Here is a 25,678-nt window from a genome sequence, read left to right on the forward strand (position 1 = left end):
TATGGGCGCCTTTCAAGAGTCTCAAGGACACCTTACAAAAATTTAGCAAGTAGAGGAAAAACATATAAGGGGAATGAAATAAATAGTAGAGACATGACTAGTACACAAATTAAAGCCAGAATTCAATTCAAAACACAATATGAGGCAATCCACGAGCCCGCGTTTGGCCCATATCCCTCTCAACCTGTCCTTTCAATGTGCCTGTCCAAATGTCTTTTCAATTAACTTTCAAACCTGTACATATTTGGAGTGAGGGAGGGCACCCGGAGAAAACCCACGCAGGTCAGGGGAGAAGGTATGAACTCCATCCAACAGCACCCGTAGTAAGGATTGAACCTGGGTCTCTGGCGCTGTAAGGCAGCAACTCTATTGCTGCGCCACCGTGCCGCTCAATGTGCGGGATGTTTAATTGCTGAGTAATGGGTCCACTCCTACCTGCTGACTGTGGCCGGGGATGCCTGCTTCAGATCCAGCACCTCAAAAATGATGTTCTGCTGGCAACTCATCTGAATGATCTCCCCACTCATCAAACACAGCTGTGGGACACAGGAACATGTTCTGTGTGAAACCCTCACATCACAATAGCACACAACAAAAGCTTTTCACAAAATCTCGGTACACGTGACAATAAACTGAAGAGCCCCTGGTAACAAACCTGCTGCTTCACCAAATCTGAACAACCTTTTATCCATGGCAAGCTTTAGTTTAGTTTAGTTTAGTTTGGTTGAGAGATATAGCTCTGAAACAGGCCCTTCGGCCCACCGAGTCTGTGCGACCAGTGGTCCCCGCACATTAACACTATCCTACACACACTAGGGACAATTTACATTTATACCGAAGCCAATTAACTTGCAAACCTGTACATCTTTGGAGTGAGGGAGGAAACTGAAGATCTCGGAGAAATCCCATGCAGGTCACGGGGAGAACGTACAAACTCAGTACAGACAGCACCCGTAGTTAGTATCGAACCCGGGTCTCTGGCGCTTTTAAAGCCCTGTCCCACGGTACGAGTTTATTCCAAGAGCTCTCCCGAGTTTGCCCTGATTCAAACTCGGAGATTTACGGTAATGGCCACTCGTCGGTACTCGGGGCTCTCGTAGACATTTTTCAACGTGTTGAAAATCTTCACGAGTCTTCCCGTGCTTACCTGCCATTAGCGAGTCTTCCCGCGTACCTGTCGTTAGCGTTACGAGCCGCTAAGATACGTCCCCAAGCTCCGACATTCCCGCTACGTTCATTCTCCGTGCTTACCATGAGTTTGATTTTTTTTAAACTCGGGAGAGCTCTTGGAATGAACTCGTACCGTGGGACAGGGCTTTGAGGCAGCACCTCTACCGCTGCACCACCGTGCCACCCCCTAAGCTAGGAACCTTTGATATTGTTAAGAAGGGGGGGGGGGGGGGGGGGGGGAGTCCCACAAAAACAAAGGGGGACATGGCGGGCCGGTGGGGGGGGTGTTGGCTGCCACGTGCCGTGGCAAGCAGTAGATAGGACGGTTGAGTGGACTTTTGTAACTTTGACAGAAACGTGGAGACTCTCATGTACGACCTAGGTGAGGGCTGCTGTATGACTTTACCGGGATGTACGCAAAACAAAGCAACTGTCCCTCGGTACATGTGACAATGACCTGTCATTGAATCATTGAACACTTTTTTATACCTGGAGCAATCAGGTGACAACCATCATTCAATTGGAATAATTTATCTAAATCAGAAAGAAATGATCTGATTTTAGTGAGGTCAGTAGGATCCTATATAACTAAATGAACAGGGTAACAGAACTAAATTGTAGTCTAAGGACATTAGTGAATCTGCAATATCAGAGAGCTATCCTTACTTGTAGGGGATGGACACAAAATGCTGGAGTAATTCAGTGGGACAGGCAGCATCTCTGGAGAGAAGGAATAGGTGACGTTTCGGATCGAGGTCCTTCTTCAGACCCAAAATGTCACCCATTCCTTCTCTCCAGAGATGCTGCCGTCCTGCTGAGTTACTCCAGGATTTTGTGTCTATCTTTGGTGTAAACCAGCATCTGCAGTTCCTTTGCATACATACTAGTAGGAGGTGAGGAGAAACCAGGGCAGATTGTGTTGAAGTGGTCTTGCCACACAGGCCACAGGCCTTGCTCCATTACCTTCTTGTTGTCATCGAGGACTGTGTTCATGTTTTCCACCCAAACTGCATCTACTGGACCATCAAAGATGCACCACTTCCGGTCTTTGGTAGGGCTGGTGGCATGTTCACGGAAAATATTCGCCAGGATTCCTGGTAAAATCAGTTCCATGCAAGTGAAGAGAGAGAGTCAAGAGTGTTTTATTGTCATATGTGCCAGATAGAACAATAACATTCTTACTTATTGCAGCACAACAGAATATGTAAATATAGTACTCTGTAAATAATATAATAAATGAGAAAATAGTTCAGTGAATGAACGCGCACACGCACGCACACGCACACATGCGCACACACGCACTCATGCGCACGCGCACACAAACGCGCACACACACACACACACAGGCGCATACACACACATGTCACCTAATAAGTAAATAGAGTCCACTTGTGTGTAACCTAATCTCAGTATAAATACAGCTGTTCTGTGAATGCCTCAGAGGTTTGTTAGAGAACATTAGTGAACAAACAGCATCATGAAGCCTAAGGAACACACCACACCAGACAGGTCAGGGATAAAGTTGTGGAGAAGTTTAAAGCAGGGTTAGGTTATAAAAAAATATCCCAAGCTTTGAACATCTCACGGAGCACTGTTCAATTCATCATCCGAAATGGAAAGAGTATGGCACAACTGCAAACCTACCAAGACATGGCCGTCCACCTAAACTGGCAGGCCGGGCAAGGAGAGCATTGATCAGAGAAGCAGCCATGGTAACTCTGGAGGAGCTGCAGAGATCCACAGCTCAGGTGGGAGAATCTGTCCACAGGACAACTATTAGTCGTGCACTCCACAAATCGGGCCTTTATGGAAGAGTGGCAAGAAGAAAGCCATTGTTGAAAAAAAGCCATAAGAAGTCCCATTTGCCGTTTGCCACAAGCCATGTGGGGGACACAGCAAACATGTGGAGGAAGGTGCTCTGGTCAGATGAGACCAAAATTGAAGTTTTTGGCCTAAATGCAAAACGCTATGTGTGGCGGAAAACTAACACTGCACATCACCCTGAACACAACATCCCCACTGTGAAACATGGTGGTGGCAGCATCATGCTGTGGGGATGCTTTTCTTCAGCAGGGACAGGGAAGCTGGTCAGAGTTGATGGGAAGATGGATGGAGCCAAATACAGGGCAATCTTGGAAGAAAACCTGTTAGAGTCTGCAAAAGACTTGAGACTGGGGCGGAGGTTCACCTTCCAGCAGGACAACGACCCTAAACATACAGCCAGAGCTTCAATGGAATGGTTTAGATCAAAGCATATTCATGTGTTAGAATGGCCCAGTCCAAGTCCAGTCCTAAATCCAATTGAGAATCTCTGGCAAGACTTGAAAATTGCTGTTCACAGACGCTCTCCATCCAATCTGACTGAGCTTGAGCTATTTTGCAAAGAAGAATGGGCAAAAATTTCAGTCTCTAGATGTGCAAAGCTGGTAGAGACATACCCCCAAAAGACTTGCAGCTGTAATTGCAGCGAAAGGTGGTTCTACAAAGTATTGACTCAGGGGGGCTGAATACTTTTGCACGCCACACTTTTCAGTTTTTTATTTGTAAAAAAATTTGAAAACCATGTATCATTTTCCTTCCACTTCACAATTATGCACCACTTTGTGTTGGTCTATCACATAAAATCCCAATAAAATACATTTACGTTTGTGGTTGTAACGTGACAAAATGTGGAAAAGTTCAAGGGGTATGAATACTTTTGCAAGCCACTGTAGGTTAACCCACTCATTGCTGGGATCATTCTTGTAAACCTGGTCAGGACCCTCCCCAGAGGCAGCACATATGGGGCCCACAATACAATGGCACTCACCGTCACTCCAGTCGTGGGAGACGGGGTCAAAGCTGCCGTACAGCTGGCCCATGGTGACCGCCTTGGGGTTGATGATGATGTACTGCACCCGGTGCTCATCCATCTGCCCTCTGGACTCCAGCAGCTCCAACACGCCGGCCAACACCTTCAACGCGCTGGTCTTGCCCCCGAGAGCACTGCCCACCACCATGAAGCCGTGCCGCATCAGCATCATCTCGTAAATCTGCGCACAAAACGCCAGCGCTCATGTTTACTTCATCGCTGGAGAGATTCACACAAAGCAAGAGGCACAACACTGGATGCTGAGAGAAGATGAGAGGGCCCGGGGAAAGGGATCATGTTTTAGTTTAGTTTAGTTTAGTTTAGAGATACAATGTGGAAACAGGCCCTTTGGCCCACCGACTCTATGCCGACCAGCGATCCCCGCACACTAACACTACCCCACACACACTAGGGACAATTTACAATATTACCCAAGCCAATTAACCTGCAAACCTGTACGTATTTCAAGTGTGGGAGTAAACGGGAGATCTCGGACAAAACCCACCCGGGTCAAGGGGAAAATATACAAAGTCCGTACAGACAGCACCCGTGGTCAGGATGGAACCCGGGTGGCCGGCGCTGTGAGGCAGCAACTCTACCGCTGCGTCACCATGCCGCTGTTTTCCAACACCACACGTCACCAAAGCAAACCTGGCAACAAATCCACTCTCCACCTACCCATGACTACACCCTAGAGCTGCCAAATATCACCAGCAAACCCAAACACGACAATATCATGAGAGGAATAGATCGCGTAGATGCACAGAGTCTCTTACAGGCAGCTGGCGAGTCCGTGAACCGGCTCAAGTAACTGTTACAGGCCACAACTCTGTGCAACACTCTCCACCCTAGGTCCCCGATGTAAAGGGGAGGACCCCCACATAGAGAGAGAGACCTCCACTGGGGCTGTATGGCTCTATGACTAGAGGACAGCATGACTGTACGCACCATGTTGGGGAACATCAAGGCTGAGCAGAGACTGTGAGCAAGCCGTGTACAAGACAGAGATAACCTGCTCACCTGGATGATTTTCTCAATGAACCAGGGTGTTGGCTGCAGGTGAAGTGTGTGAATGCTGTCCCTGATGGCGATCTCCAGGCAGCCGTGATGAGGAGTTGGCAAGACAACACCAGGGAAGAGATCAGAAATGATACTGACAAAGAGCGGGATGTCATGGGACAGGAACTGCAAATGTAAACAGGGCACAGTCAGCAAACTGGAGCGCTCAGTCAAACTTAGTTTAGTTTAGAGATACAGCGCAGAAACAGGCCGTTCGGCCCACTGATTCCGCACCGACCAGCGATCCCCGCACACTAACACTATCCCACACACACCAGGGACAATTTACATTTGTACAAAGCCAATTAACCTACAAACCTGCACATCTTTGGAGTGTGGGAGGAAACCGAAGATCACAGAGAAAACCCACACAGGTCAATGGGGAGAGGGTACAAACTTCGTACAGACAGCACCCGTAGTCAGGATGTGTGTGTGTGTGTATGTGTGTATGTGTGTGTGTGTATTTGTATGTGTGTATGTGTGTATGTCTGTGTGAGTGTACGTGTGTGTGTATGTGTGTGTGTGTGTGTGTGTGTGTGTATGTGTGTGTGTATATGTGTGTGCGTGTGTGTGTGTGTACGTGTGTGTGTGTGTGTGTGTGTGTGTGTGTGTGTGTGTGTGTGTGTGTGTATGTGTGTGTGTGTGTGTGTGTGCGTGTGTATGTGTGTGTGTGTGTGTATGTGTATGTGTGTGTGTGTATGTGTGTGTGTGTGTGTGTGTTATGTGTGTGTGTGTGTGTGCATGTGTGAGCGTGTGTGTGCGTGCGTGTGCGGGTGTGTGTGCGTGCGTGTGCGTGTGTGGGTGTGTGTGCGTGCGTGCGTGTGTGTGCGTGCGTGTGTGGGTGTATGTGTGTGTGCGTGCGTGTGTGTGTGTGTATGTGTGTGTGTGTGCGTGCGTGCGTGTGTGTGTGTGTGTGCGTGCGTGTGTGCGTGCGTGCGCGCGTGCGTGTGTATGTGTGTGCGTGTGCGTGCGTGCGTATGTGTGTGTGCGTGCGTGCCCACGTGTGTACCTTGGGGAGGTTGACGTCGGTGATGGACCGCAGTGTGAGCACCTCCTCCTTCTCCTCAGGGTGCCGCACCTTCAGGTTTCCAGCTGCTGTCAAAACTGATTTCACGGCTCTCATCCCGTAGTCGTAGTGATGCTGCGAGGAAAGCTGCACGCACGTGGAATATTCCGTCAGTAAACTCGGCCGCAGATAAGGGACAAGATGAAACTATCGTTGAGACCAAGCGTAGACTGGGCGATCGATTCGTGGAACACCTCCACTCAGTCCGCCTTGGCCTACGTGATCTTCCGGTTGCCAAACACTTTAACTCCCCCTCCCATTCCCACACTGACCTCTCTGTCCTGGGCCTCCTCCACTGTCAGAGTGAGGCCCAATGCAAATTGAAGGAACAGCACCTCATATTTCACTTGGGCAGCTTACATCCCAGCGGTATGCATATCGACTTCTCTAACTTCAAGTAACCCCTGCTTTCCCTCTCTCTCTCTATCCCACCCCCACCCTAGTTTCACTGTGGAGTTTCATTGTCTGTATAACTCGATATCACCAACCCCACAGCCAACAATGGACCATTGTGGGCTCCATGCACCAGCCCTCTGTAACCCACATCTTACCATGACTCCGTCCCCACTACAAATCTTTTCTTTTTATCAAAACTAAATTTATTCAATTATTTACAATAATAATATTTACCAAACAAACAATACCAACACACCCACCACCAGAATATAAAAAAACCCAATATTCTTATTGATAAATATTAAATAACTATGTTACAATCCTGGTCCAGGATGCATTCCACCCCCCGCGGTGCCCAGTGGTCCCAGAACCCCTCCATGGTGCCCGTGGACAGCGCGTAGTCCCTCTATAGTACCACTCGTGCGCAGACGTAACCCCGGAAAAGGGGCAGGAAGCCGGCTCAGGCAGAGGCAGCTTCCGCCTAGCGCTGAGACTCTCGGATGACCAACTTGGCCAGGCCCAGGAGCAACACAACCAGGACATCTTAGGTAAGGGAGAGATTGAGTAGAGAGAGGTTGAGCAGGCTGGGACTCTGGAGCGCACAAGCATCTGGGGTGAGGTGTACAAAATCATGGGAGGAATAGATCGGGTAGATGCAGAGTCTCTTGCGCAGAGGACATAGGTTCAAGGTGAAGGGCAAAAGATTCAATAGGAATCTGAGGGGTAACTTTTTCACACTGACGGTGGTGGGTGTATGGAACAAGCTGCCAGAGGAGATAGTTGAGGCTGGGACTATCCCATTGTTTAAGAAACAAGTTAGACAGCTCCATGGATAGGACAGGTTTGGAGGGATATGGGCCAAGCGCAGTTAAGTGGGACATGTTGGTCGGTGCGGGCAAGTTGGGCCGACGGGCCAGTTTCCACACTGTATCACTCTCTGACTCCATCCTCTGCTCTACCCACTCCCCTACGCACTGGGACAACACCTCTCCTGAAACTTCCCCACACCCCACCGACTCCCCTTCCCCAGACACAGTCTGTCCCCCCACTGTCTCCCCATCCCAGACACAGTCTGTCCCCCACCATCTCCCTGTCCCAGACACAGTCTGTCCCCCCACTGTCTCCCCATCCCAGACACAGTCTGTCCCCCACCGTCTCCCTGTCCCAGACACAGTCTGTCCCCCCACTGTCTCCCCATCCCAGACACAGTCTGTCCCCCCACTGTCTCCCCATCCCAGACACAGTCTGTCCCCCACCGTCTCCCCGTCCCCAGACACAGTCTGTCCCCCCACCGTCTCCCCGTCCCCAGACACAGTCTGTCCCCCCACTGTCTCCCCATCCCAGACACAGTCTGTCCCCCCACCGTCTCCCTGTCCCAGACACAGTCTGTCCCCCACCGTCTCCCCGTCCCGACACAGTCTGTCCCCACACCATCTCCATGTCCCCAGACAGTCTGTCCCCCACCGTCTCCCCGTCCCCAGACAGTCTGTCCCCCCACCGTCTCCCCGTCCCCAGACACAGTCTGTCCCCCCACCGTCTCCCCGTCCCCAGACAGTCTGTCCCCACACCGTCTCCCCGTCCCCAGACACAGTCTGTCCCCCCACCGTCTCCCCGTCCCAGACACAGTCTGTCCCCCACCGTCTCCCTGTCCCAGACACAGTCTGTCCCCCACTGTCTCCCCGTCCCCAGACACAGTCTGTCCCCCACTGTCTCCCCGTCCCCAGACACAGTCTGTCCCCCCACTGTCTCCCCGTCCCAGACACAGTCTGTCCCCCACCGTCTCCCCGTCCCAGACACAGTCTGTCCCCCACCGTCTCCATGTCCCCAGTCTGTCCCCCACCGTCTCCCCGTCCCCAGACACAGTCTGTCCCCCCACTGTCTCCCCGTCCCCAGACACAGTCTGTCCCCCCACCATCTCCATGTCCCCAGACAGTCTGTCCCCCACCGTCTCCCCGTCCCCAGACAGTCTGTCCCCACACCGTCTCCCCGTCCCCAGACACAGTCTGTCCCCCCACCGTCTCCCCGTCCCCAGACACAGTCTGTCCCCACACCGTCTCCCCGTCCCAGACACAGTCTGTCCCCCACCGTCTCCCTGTCCCAGACACAGTCTGTCCCCCCAATATCTCCCTGTCCCAGACAAAGTCTGTCCCCCCACTGTCTCCCCGTCCCCAGACACAGTCTGTCCCCCACCGTCTCCCTGTCCCAGACACAGTCTGTCCCCCACCGTCTCCCTGTCCCAGACACAGTCTGTCCCCCCAATATCTCCCTGTCCCAGACAGTCTGTCCCCCCACCGTCTCACCGTCCCCAGACACAGTCTGTCCCCCCACCGTCTCCCCGTCCCAGACACAGTCTGTCTCTCCACAGCATATCTCTCGACCCCCACCTGTTCGGAGCAGAGTCTGTAGGTGGCGACGATTTTTGCGGCCAGGACTTGTGCGCTGACGAAGCCCATGGAGTAGAGGGAGATTTCAGCGATGAGAGCGTAGTCTGGAACCATCATGGCCACACTACGGAACAGCACCTGCAGTATGGGGCAGAGACCGGTCAACATCCTGGGTCACCAACTCCCCAACACTAGACACCCTCCCCACACACTGGCCCTGACAACGAGCCCACTCCACCCCCATGCTGAACCCCTCCCCCCACACTGACCCCTCCCCCCACACTGACCCCTCCCCCCACACTGACCCCTCCCCCCACACTGACCCCTCCCCCCACACTGACCCCTCCCCCCACACTGACCCCTCCCCCACACTGACCCCTCCCCCCACATTGACCCCTCCCCCACTGACTCCTCCCCACACTGACCCCTCCCCCACACTGGCCCTGACAACGACCCCACTCCACCCCCATGCTGACCCCTCCCCCAACATTGACCCCACACTGACCCCTCCCCCACACTGACCCCTCCCCCACACTGACCCCTCCCCCACACTGACCCCTCCCCCACACTGACCCCTCCCCCCACACTGACCCCTCCCCCACACTGGCCCTGACAACGACCAACACTCCACCCCCATGCTGACCCCTCCCCCAACATTGACCCCACACTGACCCCTCCCCCCCACTGACTCCTCCCCCACACTGACCCCTCCTCCACACTGACCCCTCCCCCACTGACCCCTCCCCCACTGACCCCTCCCCCATACTGACCCCTCCCCCACATTGACCCCTTCCCCACACTGAGCCCTACCCCCAACAGTGACTAATCCTACGTGACCCCTCATGATCCCTGGCCCCCCAATCTCTAACACTACCCCTCGACCACTATAAACTCCCAAAACCAGAACCACTAGCATCTGTCCCTCTTCAATCATGGCTGATTCATCTTTCCCTCTCAACCCAATTCTCGCCATAACCCTTGACACCCGCACTAATCAAGAATCTGTCAATCTCTGCCATAAAAATATCCATTGTCTTTCCTCCACAGCCATCTGTGGCAATGAATTCCACAGACTCACCAACATCGGACCCCCAAACCCAAAACCAGGGATGCCCCTCCCTAACCCAGACAACCCTACACTGGATCCTCTAACATAGACCACATTAACTCCACATCCCAGCATTTAGCAGCCCCTAGCATAAACCACCCACAACACTGGACCATCAACGCCGACCCCACTGATCTCCCAACACTAGACCCCCCATCAATAGATCTCTCAACATCCACCTACCCTGTCCCTGGAACCTGACCCACTTGACCCTGACCCCCTCTGACACCGACCCTCGCCCTCAATATTACACTAACCCCCTTGTGAACAGATTGGGTAGACGCACAGAGTCTCTTGCCAAGAGTTGAGGAACAGAGGATGTCGGTTTAAGGTGAAGATGGAAAGATTCAATAGGAACCTGAGGGTTAACTTTTCCACACCAAGGGTGGTGGGTGTATGGAACAAGCTGCCAGAGAACGTAGTTGAGGCTGGGACTATCACAACATTTAAGAAACAATTAGACAAGTACATGGATAGGGCAGGTTTGGAGGGATATGGGCCAAATGCAGGCAGTTGACACTAGTGGGACATGTTGGTCGGCGTGGGCAAGTTGGGCTGAAGGGCCTGTTTACATGCCCTATATCTCTATAAGTGGGAAGAATGCTGCTTGGATTATGAATATGGGAATTTTGGTTACTCTTTGGTTGACTGTCGGGAATGTTTACAGGTAGGAAGCGAGCACACGCTGGGATTCTCTGGAACTTTATTGCTTTCCATTGTACAATGCTGAATTACCCCGTGTGTCTTGCCTGCTATAACTGCACTGGAGTTTAGAAGAATGAGGGGGGGGCCTCATTGAAACATACAGAACAGTGAAAGGCTTGGATAGATTGGAGGTGGGGAGGATGTTTCCACTAGTCGGAAAGTCTAGGACAAGAGGGCACAGCCTCAGAATTAAAGGGCGTTCTTTTAGGAAGGAGATAAGGAGGAATTTCTTTAGTCAGAGGGTGATGATTCTGTGGAATTGTTTGCCACAGAAGGCTGTGGAGGCCATCAGTCATTATATTTAAGGCAGAGATAGATAGATTCTTGATTAGTATGGGTGTCAGAGGTTATGGGGAGAAGGCAGGAGAATGGATGGGGTTAGTAGGGAGAGATAGATCAGACGGTTGAATGGCAGTAGACTTGATGGGCCAAATGGCCTAATTCTGCTCCTATCACTTTTGATCTTGTGATGTTATATTCATGTTCATAAGTTCTATTCTTGGACGGAGCTGATCCCAAACCATGACTCTATAACTGGTTTGTAGGCTAAGCTGAAGCACATGGCATGGTTATGCTGCTGACCTTGCCGAGGCAGGGTGAGGTGTAAATGGAGGTGTAGATGGAGGCAGCGTGAAGTGTAAACGCAGGGTGTAGGATAAAGTCCAGTAAAGTCTGATCAAAGTTAGTTAGATCAAAGATAGATAGGTGTGGATGCCACTTGCCTTGAGATTGTCGGGTAAATCTGCCCTTCCCGCATAGCCTGGGTTCATGGTGATAAACACAGTGCACGAACAGTCCAGCGATATCTCTGTCCCTTCAAACACAAATGTCTTCACCTGCTCTGACACAGCTCGCTGGATGGTTTGAATCTGTTGTGCCACAACAGAGAGGACCTGCAATGCAGAGGGAAGATTCTTTATTGAATGATCAGGAACCTAAAGTAATCCCTCACCTTCTGACAGACACAAAATGCTGGAGTAACTCAGCAGAACAAGCAGCATCTCTGGAGAGAAGATCTTTCCTACATCCCTCACTATGAGAATTGTGGAAACATAGAGAGATGCATGAAACATTGTCTGCACTATCTTGCACTCAACATTATTCATACTATTTAAGAATAAGGGGTAAGCCATTTAGAACGGAGATGAGGAAAAACTCTTTCACCCAGAGAGTTGGGAATCTGCGGAATTCTCTGCCTCAGGGAATATGGGGAGAAGGCAGGAACGGGGTACTGATTGGGGATGATCAGCCAAGATCACTTTGAATGGCGGTGCTGGCTCGAAGGGCCAAATGGCCTGCACCTGCACCTATTGTCTATTGTCTAAGGCGGTGGAAGCCGATTCTCTGGATGCTTTCAAGTGAGAGTTTGATAGAGCTCTTAAAGATAGCGGGGTCAAGGGATATGGGGAGAAGGCAGGAACCGGGTACTGATTGTGGATGCTCAGCCATGATCACAGTGAATGGCGGTGCTGGCTGGAAGGGCCGAATGGCCTACTCCTGCACCTGTTGTCTATTATTCCCTTTATCTGTATTAGTCTTTGGATTAATTACCTCCAACTCGATGCGATTAAATTCATCGAAGCAAGCCCAAGCACCGGACTGTGCCAGACCTTTGAAGAACTTCCCCATTGCCTTGTAGTCCAGACCGTCAGAGCAGTTAAACACAACGCACTGTGAAATAGAGTGGAGAACAGTCCTTGTGAAGCATAAAGTGACACACGCATGGTAAACGTATTGTTATCCCCATCAAGAGCCACATCGAGCAGCATTCCATCCTGACTACGGGTGCTGTCTGTTCCGGGTTTGTATGTTCTGCCCGTGACCTGCGTGGGTTTTCTCCAGGATCTCCAGTTTCCTCCCACACTCCAAAGACGTTTGTAGGTTAACTAGCTTCGGCAAGATTTGTAAATTGTTAAGAGTGTGTGTAGGGTAGTGTTAGTGTGCGGGGATCGCTGGTCGGCACGATCAATGGGCAGAAGGGCCTGTTTCTGCACTGTATCTCTTAACAAAACTAATCTAACAGTCCACAAACTATCAGTTGAACCTTTCACATTTCCCCTCAATAAGGGATGGATACAACTGTTCTACTCACTCTCTATATCAAGGTAATTCTAATCTGATCAACTTACAGTCACCACACTGTACTAATTCAGAACATTAGCGGGTGCAGCATCATCTATGGAGCGAAGGAAATAGGCAAAGTTTCAGCCCGAAACGTTGCCTATTTCCTTCGCTCCATTGATGCTGCTGCACCCGCTGAGTTTCTCCAGCATTTTTGTGTACCTTCGATATTTCCAGCATCTGCAGTTCCTTCTTGAACACTAATTCAGAACATTGTCTCACTGCTCCCTGCCTACTGCCCTGCTGATGTCAGTAGAATCCACTAGCTCTGACACTCTGTCAATGGGCCCAGAGGTCCTGCTAAATGAAGTGTACTGCCCACCACAGTCCCCACACTGCGTGAGGATTTAACCTGACTCAATGTAAGGGCGGCACGGTGACGCAGCGGTAGAGTTGCTGCCTTACAGCGCCAGATCCTCGAGTTCCATCCTGACTACGGGTGCTGTCTGTACCGAGTTGGTACGTTCTCCCCGTGACCTGCGTGGGTTTTCTCTGAGTGCTCCGGTACTCCAAAGACGTACAGGTTTGTAGGTTCATTGGCTTGGGTAAATATTGTAAAATGACCCTAGTGTGTGTAGGATAGTGGTAATGTACAGGGTGATCGCTGGTCGATGCGGACTTGGTGGGCCGAAGGGCCTGTTTCCACGCTGTATCTCCAAACTAAACTAAACTAGCCACTCTTGGTCCTCAAACACTGGCTTAATCCTCTTGGATAGACACAAAAAGCTGGAGTAACTCAGCGGGTCAGGCAGCATCCATGGAGAGAAGGAATAGGTGATGTTTTGGGTCGAGGGTCTTCTTCAGACTGAAAGAGGGTCTCAACCTGAAATGTTACCTATTCACATTCTCTAGAGATGCTCCCTGACCCGCTGGGCTACTGCAGCTTTTTGTGTCTATCTTCGGTGAACACCAGCATCAGTGGTTCCTTAATACACAACATAATCCTCGTACCTGTTTGGCCACTGCTTTTGCCAGGTCCTTGCAGGTTTCTGTTTTCCCAGTTCCTGCAGGTCCCTCCGGGGCCCCTCCCAGGTTGAGCTGCAGTGCTCCCATTAATGTCCTGGATACAGAACGATAGAAACATGGTCAAGGTAGATTCAAATCATAGACAACATTTTGTGTAATACAGCATTTGCAGTTCCACCAGGGACAATTTCTTCCCAGCTGTTATCCGGCAACTGAATCAAGCTACCACAACCAGAGAGCAATGCTGAACTACTATCTACCTCATTGGTGACCCACGGACTATCTTTGATTGTACTTTACTAGCTTTACCTTGCACTAAACATTATTCCCTTATCATGTAACTATCTATACACTGTGGATGGCTGAATTGTAATCATGTATTGCCTTTGTGCTGGCTGGTTAGCATTTCACTGTACCTCGGTGCACGTGACAGTAAACTAAACTAAACTTGCTACACAATAATATGTTTCCCTTTATACAAGAGATTCCCTGACACCCAACCACCTCCACGCACAAACCTCTCTTCACATTTAAGATTGACACAAAAGTGCTGGAGTAACTCAGCGGGACAGGCAGCATCTCTGGAGAGAAGGAATGGGTGACGTTTCGGATCGAGCCAAGTCTTCAGACTGAGAATCAGGGAGAGGGAAACTAGAGGTATGAAAAGGTACAGAATAAATCAGAGCCGGCACCGATGCTTTACATTTAGTATAGTTTAGAAATACAGAGCGGAGACAGGCCCTTCGGCCCACTGAGTCCACACCAACCAGCGATCCCCACACACTAATACTATCCTATACAAACTAGGGACAATTCACAGAGCCAATTAACCTACACGCCATCATGTCTTTGGGATATGGGAGGAAACTGGAGCACCCATAGAGTCATAGAGTGATACAGTGTGGAAACAGGCCCTTCGGCCCAACTTGCTCACACTGGCCAACATATCCCAGCTAAACTATTCCCACCAGCCAGCATTTGGCCCATGTCCCTCCAGACCTGTCCTATCCATGTACCTGTCTAACTGTTTCTCAAACATTGGGATAGTCCCTGCCTCAACTACTTCCTCTGGCAGCTCATTCCATATACCCACCGCCTTTTGTGTGAAAAGGTTCTCTCTCAGATTGCTATTCTATCTTTCACACTTCACCTTAAACACCCACACAGGTCACGTGGAGAACGTACAAACTCCGTGTAAACAACACCTGTAGTCGGGATTGAACCCGGGTATCTGGCGCTGTGAGGCAGCAGCTCTATCGCTGCACCACCGTGCCAGAGAACTGGGTTGTGCACGTCGGGTTGATTGCATTAGTGGAAACAGGGTGGACCACAGGGTGAAAGTGGCAACGTGCGCTGAAAACCAGTGTTGCTCTCATCGATCTGCCATCAGCTTATGACACCGTGTGGAGACATGGTCTGTTGCTGGAAGCTTCCAGAATCTTGAAGTGCCAAACCACCATGCATGCCCCCTCATCCATCCTCAGCAACCCTAGATATAGTGTCTCGCTTGGGAACCAAACCAGCTCTGTCAGGACCCTGAATGATGGTCTCCTCCATGGCTCAGTCCCAGCTCCCCTACTCTTCAACATTTATGTGAGTGACATGCCAACTACCTCATCCAGGAAGTTTGCACATGCAGATGACCTTGCCCTTGCCTACCAGGGAGCTGCCCTTGAGGATATCAGCAGAGTGCTAACCCAAGACTTGAAGGGGATGGAGGAGCACATCACCTTCTGGCGACTTTGCCCTAACCCATCTAAGCCAACTGTCACTGCCTTTCACCTCAGCAATCGGCTCGCCAATGTAAAGCTCCAAGTGTCCTTTTGTGGTAAGCCGGTGAATAATGATGAATTCCCCAAGTACCTCGGAGTCACCCTGGATCGCACCCTCACCTATCGTGAACATCTGAAGAGGGTGGCTGATAAACTGAAAGCAAGGGTGGACATCACCAGGAAACTTGCAGGCAACAGCTGGGGATCCAATGCACACACCCTCCGTACCGCACTTAGCCCTAGTCTACTCAACAGCCGATGTTTTGCTCAACAGCTTGGGCTAATAGCTGCCACACCAAAGGAGTTGACGCTGTCCTTAACCCTGCAATGCGGGTCATCGCAGGAAGTTTAAGTCAACACCTTTGCAGTGGCTCCCTGTCCTCTCTCATATTGCCGCTCCCAGCATACGCAGAAGGGAGAGGATGTTGAAAGATTGGTGCACCATCGAGGCTAACCCTGACCTTTCCATCCATGCTGACTTGAACAACATGCGCAACATGCGCCTGAAGTCCCACAAACCCTTCTGGTCTTCCGTTAAACCCCTGGAAGACTTTGACTCCAAGACTGAGTGGCGCAGAGCCTGGAAAGATGCCGACACCAACAACGGAGTTTCACAACCTCCTCTCTGACTGCCCCCCCTCTGTGATTCCCCCTTCCCACCAACTCTACGACCACATCCTTACCCAGACCCGTTACCACAGCCACATTTGTTTCCTCGGGACTTGCCTGTACCTCCATCTGGTACCTCATGGCTTCCAGCTCCAGTTCCCTACCTCCCAGTTCGGACCCCAGCCGGACTATCGATACCGACTGGCTATCTGCCGCCATACACAACAATTCTCCCACCGGGCACTGAGATCCACCCTGGCTGTGATGCACCAGCACCAGCAGGACTTTGCATTGTCTCTCCCGAAACTTCGGGCCTCACTCACCCAGACCTGCAACGGACCCCAACTCTACCTCATCTGCTGGAAGATCCACGTCTTCAATCAACGATTCCTGGCCCACCTTAACTCCACCAAAGACCTGAAACTAGTCCGCCTCCAGGCTGCTCCTGCCACCGACACTCCACCACTCGACCGCCCGCAGGCTCCTGGCCCCAACGCTGGCCCGCGCTGCCTGCCTGAGTCCCGCGACGCCATCTTGGCCACGAGGGGCAGCTCCAGCATTTACCAGGACGCCGCCTTCGCCGATGCTGCCGCCGACCTTCACCGGCCTACCGATGACGCCCAACCTCGCTGCCTCACCGGTAACTCGGACTTTCTCCCCTTCGCCACCTCACTGTGCCCATCTTACATTGCCACCGCACTGGACCCACTGAACATGGTTGCCGCACCAGGGCCCACTCACCGTGCCGACCCAACGACCATCCGCCCACCGGGACCTCCCACGCTCCGCCCGCCAACCCGGACTCTACTGCCACTGGACTCCCACCATCGATTCCACCAGGCCTGAAGCCTCCACGCTGCAGACTCCCACTCTCCTGGGTTTGACTGCACTGGGTCCTAGTGCTTGTCTCCCCAACCCTGGTAACCTCAGTGGCTGTTCCACTGGGTCTTCCCCATCACCCTCAAACCATGTGACCCCTGCTCTTCCCCACCAACACTACCGCCCTCTAACCCCCTCACCCCCTGACCACCCCCCCCACCAGACATCACCTTGGCCTCAGTCCACTCACCTGCCTTCCTCCGGCCCCAACCCCCATCCCTGCCGTGTGTTCACCATCCCCCCTGACCTCCCCCTCTCTGACACAGAATGGCCGGTCCTCAGCAGAGGTCTTACCTTTGTCTCCCTCCATCCCCCACCTCAATGAGTCCCGCGCCCACCACGACTTGGAGCTCTTCTACCATCGCCTCCACCTCACAGCGTTCTTCCATGGGAAGGAGTCCTCGCCCCCTATTGATGACCCCTTTTCCCGTCTCCAACGAACTCCCTCCTCGTGGACCCCCCCTCATGGCCTTCCGGCTTTAGAACTCTTCATCCAAAACTGCCGGCGGGACATCAACTGCCTCAACTTCTCCACTCCCCTGTCTCACTCCAATCTCTCCCCCCCCCCCCCCCCTGAACGTACTGCCATCGACTCACTCCGCAACAACCCAGACTGGGTTATCAAACCTGCCGACAAGGGAGGTGCTGTGGTAGTCTAGCGCGTCGATCTCTACAAAGCTGAGGCCACGCGTCAACTCTCAGATACCTTCTCCTACTTACCCCTGGACCATGACCCCACAGACGAGCACCAGGCCACCATCTCTAGCACCATCACTGACCTCATCCACTCTGGCTCCCTGCCCTCCTGCGCCTCCAACCTCATCGTTCCCCAGCCCCGCACGGCCTGATTTTACCTTCTCCCCAAAATCCACAAACCTGACTATCCTGGTAGACCCATTGTCTCTGCCTGTTCGTGCCCTACCGAACCTATTTCCACATACCTTGACTCCATCCTATCCCCCTGGTTAAATCCCTCCCTACCTATGTTCAAGACACCTCACACGCTCTCCGTCGTCTCCAGGAATTCCGTTTTCTAGGCCCCCATCCCCTCATCTTCACCATAGACGTCCAGTCACTCTACACCTCCATCCCCCACCAGGAGGGTCTTAGAGCCCTCTGTTTATTCCTCGACCAGAGAATCAACCTATACCCGTCTACTGATACTCTCCTCCGCCTAGCGGAGTTGGTCCTTTCCCTCAATAACTTCTCATTTGACTCTTTCTATTTCCTCCAAATACAAGGCGTAGCTATTGGCACGCGAATGGGCCCCAGCTATGCCTGCCTCTTTGTAGGGTACGTCGAACAATCCTTGTTCGAGATGTACCAGGGCCCCATCCCCGACCTCTACCTCCACTCCATCGACGATTGCATTGGTGCTACCTCCTGCACCCACACACAACTGACTAACTTCTTCAACTTCGCCACTAACTTCCATCCGGCGCTCAAATACACCTGGACAAATATCGGTTTGATATTATTTGCTACGTCTAAATTAAACAAAAAAATTTATAGGGAAAACCCTATAATATTTAGCGCTATACGAATTTGGAAACAATTAAAAAAGACATTAAAATTAGATAATTTATCACTTTTTCTTCCAATTGTGAATAATCCTTTGTTTAAGCCTTCATGGTTGGACGGGGGTTTTACACAATGGAAGAATTATGGAATTAAAAATATGGGACAACTTTACAAGGAAGGCACTTTTCTGACATTTCAGGAATTGCAACAGACTTATGGACTTCGAGGAAATGATTATTTCAGATATCTTCAATTTAGAGATTATGTAAAATCGAACTCCCAAAATTTTCGAATTAGAAATTCAGAAATTCTTGATGAATGTTGGAACAAACATCCTAATACAGAAAAATTAATATCTTATATATATAATATCTTATTAGACAGTGACATTCCTTCGACGGACTTACACAGACAAACATGGGAAAAATAATTAAATCAAGTAATAACGAAAGATACTTGGGAAGAAAGTTTGCAACACATACATCAGTGTTCACTAAACGCCAGACATTCTCTAATACAATTTAAAGTAATACATAGGTTACATTATTCAAAAACAAAACTACATAAAATTTTTCAACATATCTCACCTATATGTGATAAATGTCAACATTTAGAAGCTACATTATCTCATATGTTTGCAAACTGTATAAAAATTAAAAAATTCTGGGTAAATATTTTTAGTATAATATCTAAAGTAACCAGCACACAATTGGACCCAGATCCAAAATTAATAATACTCGGAATATTAGAATTAAATCAAACACTTAGAACAACACAAAGAAACTTTATTGATTATAGTTTAATAACAGGAAAAAAATTAATTCTAAAATTTTGGAAAGGCCCTACGGCCCCCACAATCAAAATGTGGATTATAGAAATGACGGAGACCTTAAACGTGGAAAGAATCAGATTTTCCCTGTTGGACAAACAGGAATTATTCGTTGGAACATGGTCTCCTTTTATTGATTACTTAAAGGGTCAGAATGGTTCAGCACAGGAACCTGACTAGCACGCGGGCTAAAGAATGGATGAAATACTATACTCTGAAATGTACGAATATATCTCGAATGAAGTCTTTTTTATTTTAATAAATTTTTCCATTCTTCTTTAACTATCTTTTTCCTTTTTTTCTTTCTTTTTTTTTGTTTTTGTTTTTGTTTTTCTTCTTTTTCTTTTCTTTCTTTACTTCATCTATCTCTTTAGTTCTATCTAGTTTAAAAAAAAAAAAAAGGCAAAAAGTATTGGAGACAATGTAATAATAATTGACAATATTATCAATTTAAAAATGTAAGACTGTAATGATGTAATTAGGTTATGTACCTATCTCCAATAAAAAATATTAAAAAAAAAAAAAAAAAAAAAAAAAAAAAAAAACCTGGACCATTTCCGATACTTCCCTACCATTTCTTGACCTCACTATCTCCATCACAGGTGATAGACTTCTGACCGACATCCACTATAAACCCACTGTCTCCCATGGCTATCTAGACTACTCTTCCCACCGTGCTTCCTGTAAGGACTCCATCCCCTACTCCCAATTCCTCCGTCTACGCCACATCTGCTCCCAGGATGAGGTGTTCCACACCAGGGCATCGGAAATGTCCTAATTCTCCAGGGAACGGGGGTTCCCCTCCCCTACCATAGATTAGGCTCTCACCAGGGTCTCTTCCATACCCCGTAACACTGCTCTCTCTCCCCATCCCCCCCAGTCGCAACAAGGGCAGAGTCCCTCTAGTCCCCACCTTTCACCCCACTAGCCGTCACATACCACAAATAGTCCTCCGTCATTTTCGCAAACTCCAACGTGACCCCACCACTCGCCACATCTTCCCATCTCCCCCTGTCTGCTTTCCGCAAAGACCGCTCCCTCCGTAACTCCCTAGCCAATTCTTCCTTTCCCACCCGTACCACCCCCTCCCCGAGCACTTTCCCTTGCAACCGCAAGATATGCTACACTTGTCGCTTTACCTCCACCTCGACTCCATTCAAGGACTCAAGCAGTCGTTCCAGGTGTGACAGAGGTTCACCTGCATCTCCTCCAACCACATCTATTGCATCCGCTGCTCTAGATGTCAGCTGATCTACATCGGTGAGACCAAGCATAGGCTTGGCGATCGTTTCGCAATAACCAACCTGATCTCCCGGTGGCTCAGCACTTCAACTCCCCCTCCCATTCCCCATCCGACCTCTCTGTCCTGGGTCTCCTCTATGGCCAGAGTGAGCACCAACGGAAATTGGAGGAACAGTACCTCATATTCCGCTTGCGCAGTCTGCATCCCAGTGGCCTGAACATTGACATCTCCAATTTCCGGTAGCCCTTGCTGTCTCCTCCCCTTCTCAGCTCTCCCTCAGCCCTCTGGCTCCTCCTCTTCCTTTCTTCCCCCCCCCCCCCCACCCTGCATCAGTCTGAAGAAGGGTTTCGGCCCGAAAAGTTGCCTATTTCCTTCGATCCATAGATGCTGCCTCACCCGCTGAGTTTCTCCAGCAATTTTGTCTACCAACAACAGAGAGGACATCACAGACCCCACAGTGAAACCACCGGGTTTTGACCTCCATCGCAAGCAATGGCTAACCCTGAACAGAATCTGCACCCTCCATGCAAGAACAGCCCATCACCTGCATAAGTGGGGGATGACAGACAGCCCTGCTTGCGACTGCTGACACCAGCCCATCCCATACATCGTGAATGACTGCCCACTGAGGCTTTTCCCAGGGGGCATCAAAGCCATCCACCCAGTAACTGATGCTGTCCTGGCCTGGATGTCAACCCTTGATCTACAACTTTAGGCTGTGTACGCCGTACACAAAAAGAAAAGGAGAACTGGTATATACATATTTCATGTGCTTGGGTTTTTTAAAAAACTGAGCATCAATAATTCAGTGGAATAAACATCAGCCAAGAGCAAGTAAGGTGACTAAATATGGAGGGAGATCGATCAGAAACATTGTAGTCACTTCCAAGTAAGCAAGCCTAGTTCAGGCACAGACTGTACAATAGAGTCACAGAGTCTTACAGTGTGGAAACAGGCCCTTCCACCCAACTTGCCCACACCGGCCAACATGTCCCAGCTACACTAGTCCCGCCTGCCTGCGTTCGGCCCATATCCCTCTAAACCCGTCTTATCCATGCACCTGTCTAACTGTTTCTTAAATGTTGCGATAGTCCCAGCCTCAACTACCTCCTCCGGCAGCTCATTGTTCTGTCCAATTGCTTCATAGTAACTGACACCTATACAGGGTCCGAGGACAAAGCACAAAAAAGCCTCCACAAGTTCAGCAGTAGGGTGAAGGACACAGATTTCTGAGTTCAGTTCAGTTTAGTTTAATGTCACGTGTACCGAGGTACAGTGAAAAGCTTTTGTTGCATGTTAACCAGTCAGTGGAAAGACAATCTTCTATCTATTTATACATAACTAAAACTCTGATCTTGTTATCTTCTGGTTTGGCGGTCTTTCTATTTGCAACCTTCGACCTCAACTATCTAAAGGTGCGTCCTTTTATTCTGAGGCTGTGGCTTCTGGTCCTAGACTTTCCCACTAGTGGAAACATTCTCTCCACATCCACTCTATCCAGGCCTTTCACTATTCGGGCAATTTAATTCAGACAAGTGTGAGGTATTATAGTTTGGGAAGTCAATCCCGGTCAGGACCTTGGCAGTAGATGTAGAACCCTGGGGAGTAGTTTGGAGCGGAGGGAGCTCGGAGTGCAAGTACATGGTTCCCTGACATTTGTGCAGATGTATAGATCGGAAAGGATTATTGGGATATTGTCTAAATAGAGAATGCCCACTGTCAGCACGGACAAGGTTTGAAGGAGGGCCTATTTTCATGTTGTATCGCTCTTCCACTCTACAAATGTTGCATCGCAGGCAGATGGTCAGGGAATAAGTATAGAAGTTGCAGTTATACAAGACCTTGGTGAGGTCACACTCGGAGTATTACGTTCAGTTTTGATGACCGTACTATGATGATCTTATAGCGGTGTATAAAGTCATGAGTGTGAATGTGCAGTCTTTTTCTGAGGATAGGGGAATGAGGAACTCGAGAGCATAGGTTTAAAGTCAGAGGGAAAGATTTAATAGGAATCTAAGGGGGAACCCAGAGGGTGGTGGGTATGGGGAACAGGGGAAGTAACATAGAAACATAGACAATAGGTGCAGGAGGAGGCCATTCGGCCCTTTGAGCCAGCACCGCTATTCATTGTGATTTTGGCTGATCATCCCCAATCAATCTGAAGAAGGGTTTTGGCCCGAAACGTTGCCCATTTCTTTCACTCCATAGATGCAGCCGCACCCGCTGAGTTTCTCCTTCGATTGTTCTCCTTTGTCTACCTTCGATTTTCCAGCATCTGCAGTTCTTTCTTGAACATTCTCCCCATCTCCCTTGATTCCACTAGCCCCTAGAGCTCTATCTAACTCTCTCTTAAATCCATCCAGTTACTTGACCTCCACTGCCCTTTGTTGCAGGGAATTCCACAAATTCACAACTCTATGGGTGAAAACCTCCCCTTTATTCTAAGACTGTGGCCCCTGGTTCAGGACTCGCCCAACATTGGGAACATTTTTCCTGCATCTAGCTTGTCCAGTTCTTTTATAATTTTATATGTTTCTATAAGGTTCCCCCTCATCCTTCTAAACTCCAGTGAATACAAGCCTAGTCTTTTCAACCTTTCCTAATATGACAGTCCCGCCATCCCAGGGATCAATCTCATGAACCTACCTCAATCACAAGGATGTCCTTCCTCAAATTAGGAGACCAAAACTGTACACAATACCTCAGATGTGGTCTCACCTGAGCCCTAAGCAACTGCAGAAGAACCTCTTTACTCCTATACTGAAATCCTCTTGTTATGAAGGCCAACATTCCATTAGCTTTCTTCATTGCTGCTGTAGCTGCACGCCAACTTTCAGTGACCGGTGTACAAGGACACCCAGGTCTCGCTGCACCTCCCCCTTACCAACCTAACCCCATTGAGATAATAATCTGCCCCCCTTTTTTTTGGAACCTAAGTGGATAACCTCACATTTATCTATATTATACTGCATCTGCCACGCATCTGCCCACTCACTCAACCTGTCCAGGTCACCCTGCAACCTCCTAACATCCTCTTCACAGTTCACACTGTCACCCAGCTTTGTGTCATCCACAAACTTGCTAGTGTTTGTCCTAATTCCCTCTTCCAAATCATTAATATATATGGCCCCAACACCGAGCCTTGAGGCACTCCACTCGCCACTGCCTGCCATTCTGAAAAGGACCCGTTCACTCCTACTCTGCCAACCAATTTTCTATCCATGCCAACACCCTACCCCCATTACCATGTGCTCTAATTTTAGTCACCAGTCTCCCGTGCGGGACCTTATCAAAGGCTTTCTGAAAGTCTAGATACACTACATCCACTGGCACCCCTTCATCCATTTTACTTGTCACATCCTCAAAACATTCCAGAAGTTTAGTCAAGCATGATTTCCCTTTCATAAATCCATGCTGACTTGGACTAATCCTTTTACTGCTATCCAAATGCCCCATTATTACCTCTTTAATAATTGACTCCAGCATCTTTCCCACCACCGAAGTCAGGCTAACTGGTCTGTAATTCCCCGTTTTCTCTCTCTCTCGCTCCTTTCTTGAAAAGTGGGATAACATTAGCTATCCTCCAATCCACAGGAACTGATCCTGAATCTATTGAAAATTGGAAAATGATCACCAATGCGTCCACTATTTCTAGAGCCACCTCCCTGAGGACCCTGGGATGCAGACCATCAGGCCCAGGGGATTTATCATCCTTCAGTCCCATTAGTCTACCCAATACTATTTCTCGCCTAATGAAAATTGATTTCAGTTCCTCTACCCCTTAGATCCTCTGTCCTCCAGTACATCTGGGAGATTGTTTGTGTCTTCCTTAGTGAAGACAGATCCGAAGTGCCTGTTCAACTCTTCTGCCATTTCCTTGTTACCCATAATAATTTCACCTGTGTCTGCCTTCAAGGGACCCACATCTGACTTTTCTATTCTTTTTCCCTTAACATATCTAAATAAGCTTTTACCGTCCTTCTTTATATTCCTGCCCAGCTTCTCATCATACTTCATCTTTTCAGCCCGTATTGCCCGTTTTGTTTCCTTCTGTTGTCCTATGAAAGTTTCCCAATCCTCTGGCTTCCGGCTATTTGCTGTGTTATACATCTTTTCTTTTAGTTTTATTCTATCCCTAACTTCTCTTGTCAACCAAGGTTTCCTCCTACTTCCCTAATGCCCCTGTCCCACTTAGGAAACCTGAACGGAAACCTCTGGTGACCTTGCACCGCACCCAAGTTTTCCATCAGTCGCCAGAGGTTTTGGTCACTCGCCTGGAAAGCCTCGACCAAAGCGTGAGATGCATCTACTGACCAAAGATCCTACAGGATCTTTGCTACCGCCCACACACACACACACACACACACACACACACACACACACACACACACACATCGCGAAGGTGGGGGCCAGGAACAGCGGAGGAGCGCTGTCTGCGCGATGAAGAAGAAGGTAAACGGCTGCCGCAGAGCACGGTAAGTCCTTTAGAGAGCGCGGGAGGGAGGGAGAGAAGAGGAAAGAAGGAGAGAGAAGGACAGAGAAGGGGAGACAGAAGCGGAAGAGAAGGTGAGAGAAGGGGAGAGAGAAGCGGGGAGATGGGGAGAGAAGAGGTGAGAAGAGGAGAGAAGGGGAGAGAAGGGGGAGAGAAGGGGGGAGAAAGGTAGGGGGGGGAGAAGGAGTGGGGACAGTTTTAAGAAGTTTAATAAAGTTGGCATTTTACCTTCCGGCGGATCTTCTAGGTTCTGAAAACCAAAGATCCTATAGGATCTTTGCTGAAAACTTCAATGAGCCAATCAAAATGGCCGGTCAGAGAAGGAGATAGCAAGGTTGCCTGTAAGTAAATAGCGATCCCACTCCACGGGCTTCGACCAAACGGCAACCTATTTTTAGTCGAGGCCAGTTTTGATTTTGTTGAAATAATCGCAGGAACATAGAAGAAGCCTCGACTACGCGGAAACCACTTTTGACCATTAGGGAGAGTGACCGGAACCTCTGGGAA

The 25,678-nt window shown here is 49.7% G+C and overlaps 1 protein-coding gene across 1 annotated transcript in view; it reads right to left on the minus strand.

Moving 5' to 3' along the window:
* Positions 1-25,678, minus strand: part of LOC116984950 (dynein heavy chain 3, axonemal-like) — a 344,183-nt gene that overhangs the window by 152,098 nt on the left and 166,407 nt on the right. The window contains exons 30-38 of the mRNA XM_033039311.1: positions 13,812-13,920; positions 12,291-12,410; positions 11,462-11,632; positions 8,927-9,064; positions 6,090-6,233; positions 5,042-5,206; positions 3,980-4,202; positions 2,134-2,264; positions 436-536 (exon numbers count right to left, since the gene is read on the minus strand). Coding sequence (XP_032895202.1) covers positions 436-536; positions 2,134-2,264; positions 3,980-4,202; positions 5,042-5,206; positions 6,090-6,233; positions 8,927-9,064; positions 11,462-11,632; positions 12,291-12,410; positions 13,812-13,920 — 1,302 coding nt within the window. The remainder of the gene's footprint in view (positions 1-435; positions 537-2,133; positions 2,265-3,979; positions 4,203-5,041; positions 5,207-6,089; positions 6,234-8,926; positions 9,065-11,461; positions 11,633-12,290; positions 12,411-13,811; positions 13,921-25,678) is intronic.

This window comes from Amblyraja radiata, chromosome 21 (genome assembly GCF_010909765.2).
Source record: "Amblyraja radiata isolate CabotCenter1 chromosome 21, sAmbRad1.1.pri, whole genome shotgun sequence".
NCBI lineage: Eukaryota > Metazoa > Chordata > Chondrichthyes > Rajiformes > Rajidae > Amblyraja > Amblyraja radiata.